The sequence below is a fragment of the Glycine max genome, chromosome 8 (assembly GCF_000004515.6).
Source record: "Glycine max cultivar Williams 82 chromosome 8, Glycine_max_v4.0, whole genome shotgun sequence".
In the NCBI taxonomy this organism is placed as follows: domain Eukaryota; kingdom Viridiplantae; phylum Streptophyta; class Magnoliopsida; order Fabales; family Fabaceae; genus Glycine; species Glycine max.
Window position 1 is genome coordinate 6230816 of NC_038244.2, and position 7674 is coordinate 6238489.

The 7674-nt window shown below is 31.1% G+C and overlaps 1 protein-coding gene across 1 annotated transcript; it reads left to right on the forward strand.

Annotated features, from left to right (window-relative positions):
- The first annotated feature begins 3338 nt into the window (after nt 1-3338).
- LOC100816891 (WRKY transcription factor 28) lies at nt 3339-5862 on the forward strand. Its single transcript, XM_003532600.5, has 3 exons — nt 3339-4177; nt 4304-4447; nt 4892-5862. Exons 1-3 carry the CDS (start codon nt 3693-3695, stop codon nt 5376-5378), a joined length of 1116 nt encoding a protein of 371 aa, XP_003532648.1. The 5' UTR covers nt 3339-3692; the 3' UTR covers nt 5379-5862.
- Nucleotides 5863-7674: the final 1812 nt, after the last annotated feature.

Sequence of the window (7674 nt, forward strand, 5' to 3'; positions counted from 1 at the left end):
CTGCATAACTCTTTGCCTCCTTACTCAACAAATTTTCTTTATTTTCTCATTTTTGCGTAAAAAAAAATCGTCACTGAATATGAGCGAGAATGTTTTAACACCTTTCTCTTGAGCTTTAAAAGAAAGAGACAAAAATTCGTTTGAAACACGAGTTTTTATTGGAAATTAAATCATATGAGAATATATTTTAAAATTATAGGAAAGTGAATTTTATGCTTTTCAATAAAATATTTTTTTTTCATTTTATTTCTTTAACTAATCCCCTAATTACACTAGTTAAAATTTGTCTTGATTTAATTATAAAGATCACACGAAAAAATATTAAAAAATTGAGTTGCATGCACTTTTGATGCTAGAAATAAAAATAGAGAGGGAGAATATATATATATATATATATATATATATATATATATATCGACTTCTATATATACATTAAATTTGAAAGCCTATTCATCTAAGCTTTTACTCAAAGTCATTAGTTTGAGTACTATTGGATCAGCTATTTTAAAAAAGATTGAGTTCATTTCTTATGGATAAAAAAACAATTAAAATAAAATATTTTATTAAAAGTGATTAATTGGATTTTTTTAGTGAAAATCAATAATTAACAAAATTTCAACAAAACTGATAGATACTTTATAGATACTTTATATTACTATCATAAAGACAAAAAAATATAATAATAAGACTTTTAAATTTACTCTTTTATTTCTCAATAAACTACTTGTCTTTTCTTACATTAAGTATTTCCCTTTTTTTTTACATATATTTATTTATTTCTCCAACTTATTATTGTTTACTATACCAAAAAGTATGTGCTACATAAATTTAATCAAAATTTATTTAAATCTTGACACACCATATTAAATTAATAAACATAACCATAATAATTTCTTCCTCCATTTCAAAAGTGTTATCTCTTTAATTAATTTATATTTAATGAAGTAGAACATTCACTTTAACAATAAAGACTTTTGTTTTTTTTAAAAAATAAAGACTTTTATTGTTAAATTTTTTTTTCTTAAAATTAATAAGGACATTTATTATTAACGGTAATTATTATTATTATCATTAGGAGCAGTAAATCTCTTTCATATTTTTATTTAAACTTAAAGAGATGGTAGAATATTCAGTAAAGCATGATGGTAAAATCCTAGGAATTTTGTTTACGTTTAAGGAATGTTGGACTTATAGGATAAGAGGAGGTATTTATGTTTAATTTAATTTTGTGATTTTAATTTGTTTGGGATCTTCATATGTCGTTGAAGATTTTCCCTTACTATTTATATTTTACAAGCACTAGCTTTTATTTTATTTTATTTTATTGGGTCAACACAAACACTTGCTTGCAGTGGACTTTTAAATTTTCTTACTCTATGATTCAGTGAGGATGAATAGGTAAGCTCAAGTAACTACAAATCACACGAAGGATAATGCGGCAACAAGAAAAACAATTAATGAAGGTGTAACAATATTCACGTTAAGGTTAATATCGTTATTAATGGTAAATTAGGTGCATGAACACAAATGAGCTGTCCAATTAAATTAACTTAATGTTTAATTAATGGGAAGGACAAAGGAGAAAACATAAGATTAAAACAGGGTTGGTATTAGTTACAAGCTTTAAGTCAGTGATCAACATAAACGATATTCTTGGATTATGACCTTATAAGACTTTCTCCGTTAAAGGGTCATTATTGGACTGTGCCAACTTTTCAAACTACACTATCACCTTCTATCTATCTTCTCCGGCATCTATGGCAACATACGATAATAGTCACTACAAGTGTAGATCAACAGAAATGGTTTCAATTTTGAATTTTAATAGAAAAATAAATAAACAAAAGGTACTACTACCCTTGTTAGCAAAGGCCAAAAGTTTTCATTATTATTATTGGACCAACCAAGCATATAGTGTTAGATTGCCTTTACGTAAAGCATTTGTTGTACTAGCCAGAAAAAGAAAAACAAAGAGAGTGAAAGGGAAAGGACTAAAAAGGAAGATGATCAAATCCAAATTAAGGTATTATGAGACACGCCATGGCATGGCCATGCAATAATGTTCAATGCCAAACCTCAATAGTAGCAATGCCATAAATTTTTAGGTGCTGACGTATGCACCTCGTCAGCAGAACAAAGCCACACACACCGTCTTCGCCACGTACCTAGCACTGTGTCGGCTACGGTCAAATGCCGGTGCCAGTCACAGACACGTGTGACCTTTCTATTATCCCCAAACCAAAAATTTGTATTTTCCCTAATTTATAAGTCGAAAAGTTTGAATCATTGACTTCCACAGTCACTAATCAACGTCACTCCACGCGCTCTTCTTCCACGTGTGACGCACGCGCGCAATTAAAACGGAACCCTCTTTTCCTCCCTTTTTACACGTGATATATATAAATTGTGGTATGTGAATATTGTAGCCTAATCAAACCTAATTTATGTTTAACTTTTTACACGTTCTTAATATAAGAGTTTAATGTGAGAATTTAACACAAAATTTAATGAGAAAAAATTTACATGAAGGGATATAGTAAATGATCAAAGTAAAATGTTTAAAATTAAGTTTGTAAAATAACTTAAATTGTTAAAATGGCATCACCAGTTATATATGTTCCTTGTCAACACTGCATAAATTTTACAGGATTGAAAAGTGGTTACAACATCCACTTGCATATGTCTAGAAAAGAAGAGATATGAATCACGTAAAAACAATACCACAGTCAACCATGCTTTGTTTGACTATTCTTTTCCTAATCAACCCAAAGAATGGAAACACAGACAGCGGCTAAAGATTTTAACTGGGTGAGGGCAACTTGGATTCTTGTGTTTTTTGTTTTTTTTTACATATATACAATTAGTGGTTTCATCACTTTCAAGGATTTCGGCAAACAAGAAGGAGAGAAAATAGAGAAACTCTTTTTTTATTATTATTTAATATAATTTGGGTCGAAAAGAAAAGCTATTATTTTGTAGAAGACTCCCAATTGGACTGAATAGTCAATCAAATTTTTTTAAAAAATGAATCACATTTTTATTGCCAGCTCTTTGAGCTTCAAAAGGCTAAAGATTCTGTTCTGCCAAATATTGATTGAGTACATAAGATTAAATTTTATATAATACCTATGTACACACTCAAAGTATATAGCAAATAATATATTTTGTCTTGATCAAAGAATTCTTATAATATATTTTAATACAAAGCTGACACTGATTTAACGAATTGGTCATAAGGTTAATTATAAGGTTAATAACTAGGCAGTGTTTCATTTTTTTTGTTCATTAACTTATCTTGTATATATAATTCTAGATTTATAACAATAGACATTTGATTTTATTTATTGGGGAGGCTCCAGTGACAATCATCCTTGTCTCCATAAGTATCGATGATCAGTTTCCTTAATGGAAGTAACATGGACTGAAAAATGTTTCCATATGAGAAAGCACTTTCTGGTCTTCTGATTGGAAGGTATTTTGTCAACCTCCTTTTAAAAGTGACCATAGCAGTTCTCCATTCAAACCCAAAGACTTTTTTATTTTCTTTTTTTAAAAAACCTTATATATACACACATTAATAACTTCAAGAGATAAGCTACAAACTACAAAGTCCCCACCAAGCATATACAACAAACACACACACACTCTTTTCTTGTTGTGGTGCTTCTCTCCTTATTCTCTCTTTCTTCTTCATGTCTGTTGAACCTAAGGAACTTTACTACCAGGACCTTGTCCTAGACCACAATATCATTAATAATCAGCATCAGGGCACAGAAGCAGGATCTAATACTACTATGTACGAAAAGCACTTTTCCTCTACCTTAATTCCTTCAGTTTCAGCAGCATATGATTCATCACAAGCCTTTGATCCCTCTTACATGAGTTTCACTGACTGTTTGCAAGGAAGCATGGACTACAACTCACTTGCAACTTCTTTTGGCCTTTCTCCTTCCTCATCTGAGGTTTTTTCTTCTGTTGAAGGGAACCAAAAGCCAGCAGAAGGAGGAGGAGATGGTGGTGGTGGTGGTGGTGGTAGTGGTGGCAGTGAAACCCTTGCGACCCTTAACTCTTCTATCTCTTCTTCATCTTCTGAAGCCGGGGCTGAGGAAGATTCAGGAAAGAGCAAAAAAGAAAGGCAAGTGAAAACTGAAGAAGGAGGAGAAAACTCTAAGAAAGGGTAAGTAATTTTTTTTTTCTTCCTCATTTTCTTAAGATAAGCTCAAACCCTTTTTTTTCCTCTTCTTAGATAGGCTTAGATTGTGCTATGGTGCAGCTTAGAATTTTGTTTCGGGTAAATTAACAGGAACAAGGAGAAGAAGAAAGGAGAGAAGAAGCAAAAGGAGCCAAGGTTTGCCTTCATGACCAAGAGTGAGGTTGATCACCTTGAAGATGGATACAGATGGAGAAAATATGGACAAAAAGCTGTCAAGAATAGCCCTTACCCAAGGTACAAAACGCGTTTTTTCTCGTTTCTTTGCACCCAAATTAAGATCAAAACAAAAATCAAGCCTAGCTAAAATTTTCACATAAAATTACTTCTCACACAAATTCCCTTTGCCACACTTTCCACAAGAAGGAAAGATGTCAGTTCCATAAAATAAAATAAAAAACTCATAGATCTTTACATTTCAAATGAATATTCTATTTCTAATATGACTTACTAGTTATTATGATTATAAAACCAAGTGCCAAAAAGAGACATTACTCCACCTGATTAAATCCTTTAGAGAAAATCAACAAATTAAAAGTAAAAATCAAGCTAGACCCCATTATTATTTTCTTCACACACACAATGGTTTCGATTTGTTTAATTTAATTACCAATATTGTAGTAGTAATGGCCAAAGTGAAAAATGAAGTTTAATAGATGATGAATATGATGATAATTGCAGGAGCTACTACAGGTGCACTACACAGAAGTGCACAGTGAAGAAACGCGTGGAGAGGTCATTTCAGGACCCAACCACTGTGATAACAACGTATGAAGGTCAACACAACCATCCGGTCCCCACTTCTCTCAGAGGGAATGCGGCCGCAGGAATGTTCACACCCTCTTCTTTGCTAGCCACACCAACTCATCCACTCGCAGCCGGGTCAAACTTCCCGCAAGATCTCTTCCTTCACATGCATTACCCTCGTCACCACCACCAATATCATCACATTCACAACAACCTCTTCGCCACACAATCCATGACAAATGCTACTACTGCTACTACTACAACCACCACTGCTACCATCGCTCCGTCCTCGTTTTACTCTTCCTATAACAACATTAACAACTCTCTTCTTAACAACCAGTTTCTTCCTCCAGAATACGGCCTCCTTCAAGACATAGTCCCTTCCATGTTACACAACAAGTCCCATCATAACCAGAATTAATTGAGATCCATCCATGCATATTGCATAATGTACTCACTCTCTTTTTCTTGCTATATACATATTTATATATTATCATATTTTATTTATATCTATCTATCTCTCAATATATCGGTTTTTTGCCTTGTTTATGGGCCACTTTGTATATATAGTTAATTTGATGAAGAGATAGTTCTTTTGTTTAGTTATGTGATTCTGACTCATCTCACAGTCTAGCCTGCTTTGTTTCGAAGTGGAATAGTTAGCTTGACATCATGATCTGCTACATATAGTGGGTGGAGACTCTGGTTTAAAGGAACATTAAATCATCGGGTACGTGTTTAGAGGGGCATTATTATTATAATTACTTGTTAGAAACAAGATCTTTTTTCATGTATATTAGTCATGTGTATGCATGCAGCCCATTTGGGATTTTCGCATCCAATGGCTAGTGTAACGTTATTGATCTGATTGAAATTAATATTACTTGATGAGTTGGAGGACTTAATTTGTTACTCTCCATTTTGTTTTCCTCTTGAACGTTATTAGTTCTGGGGATATTTTTGAACTTGTAGATACATATGTTGAACTATTAAGTTGCTGTATTTGATCAACCATACTTATATGATTTGACCATACTATGTGTAGAGCATTTGATCATAAGCATTCTTGAGACACCAGGTGTAAATACAGAAAAAGAAAAAGAAAGAAAAGAAAGGTATTCCACTATATATTGAGAAATGAAAATACTCCCAACATATTATTTTTAACACACTCTCTAGGATTACAAATTTTTATGGATGTTATTTCATATTTAATGGTTCTGTTTTTTAATTTTATACTTTTTGATTCATTTAACTAATAATAAATTGGGCATTAGAAGGAATGTGTTAATGTGTATCAACAATTCGAAAGTTTAACCTGTTAGATGAAGATATGTGAATAGTTTTATAATATATCTCTAAAAATAACCCTCAAACCCTTATAATGTGCACCTAAAACATTAATAAAAAAAAAGTCACCTATTTATTTATGCTGGAATATTTTTCTTAATAAAAAATGAGGAACCCAAATTATGCTCGAGGACAGTAAATTAATTACATAAATAGATTTTTGTTACATTTTTAACAAATTTGACCAAAGGATATGTAATATCATCAGCCCGCAGGCTCGAAGCTTTGAGGAATACCAGCAAAACCAAAAAAATATATTGGCTTTCCTGAATAATGAAAACTATTGGCCTTGCTACCCCTAATTAAAAAAAGAAAAAGAAACTATAGGCCTTGAAATGATTTTTATGCTTGCCTAACTAGCTATATATTTAATTGTCAAAGTAAAACAAAGCTGCTTAGTTTTGTGAAATGGAAATTTTCTTCGTTGTCTTTTTCTTTTTCGGGGGTCAATATATATAGAGCATGATCGATTAATGTATGCTTGATACTCGATATATATATTATTACCTGGAAACTTAATAGAGATAATAGAATTTGTCTAAATTGATCAGAATCATGCCTTAGAAACCTTCACGTAAATAGAATTGTATTCCCTAACTAATGGACCTATTTAAAAACTTATTTAATTATTCGGAATATTATTTTATAATGAACAACTCAAGGATTTTCCTCTAAAAAAATTAAGGATTTTGGAAAATGATCCATTTTGGGTAGTGCCTGCTGATAATTAATTATTTGGTCATGCATCTAAAACGAACATAAAATGAATTTAGGTGTGACCAGAGAAAATTTTGTGGTTGACAAAGTGCCAAGAAAGTGTGAGCTAAGCCATATGTAAGGACGAAATTAAGTTAGATGATTCATTAAAAGATCCATGGCCTAACCTAAGTAACAAATAAGTAAGGCTTTAGTTTTTAGAAATGGTTGTTTAACGAAGTACCAACTAGATTTATTCAGCCTCTATTAGCTTATTTATTTGTTTGTTATATAACTAAAATTTATGATATTTATATAACTTAAATAATTATAAATTAATATAACATAACAGTTTTATACATAATATAATTAATTTACTAAAAGTTACATTAATTTATATACTATTATTTTTTAATTTAAAGGCCTTAATCCAATTTAAGAACCGAAGTAGGCATACAAATTAGACTAGGCTTTCATATTTTCATTAAGAAACAAAAATTAGGTTGCTACTTCAAAAATAAGTATGTGTATATATATATATATATATATATATATATATATATAAGTCAAGCTCAGACAATATTATAATAAATGACGATATTAATTCTTAAGATTGTAAGCAGAACAAACCTATTGGTAACCTTAAATAACTCTCACATTAATTCCTGAAA

Excerpts from the sequence above, each read along its gene's own strand:
- LOC100816891 (XM_003532600.5), top strand. The coding sequence starts at position 3,693 with ATGTCTGTTGAACCTAAGGAACTTTACTACCAGGACCTTGTCCTAGAC. Across the intron at positions 4,178-4,303 it reads GGAGAAAACTCTAAGAAAGG|GAACAAGGAGAAGAAGAAAG; the intron begins GTAAGTAATTTT and ends GTAAATTAACAG. Across the intron at positions 4,448-4,891 it reads AAGAATAGCCCTTACCCAAG|GAGCTACTACAGGTGCACTA; the intron begins GTACAAAACGCG and ends TGATAATTGCAG.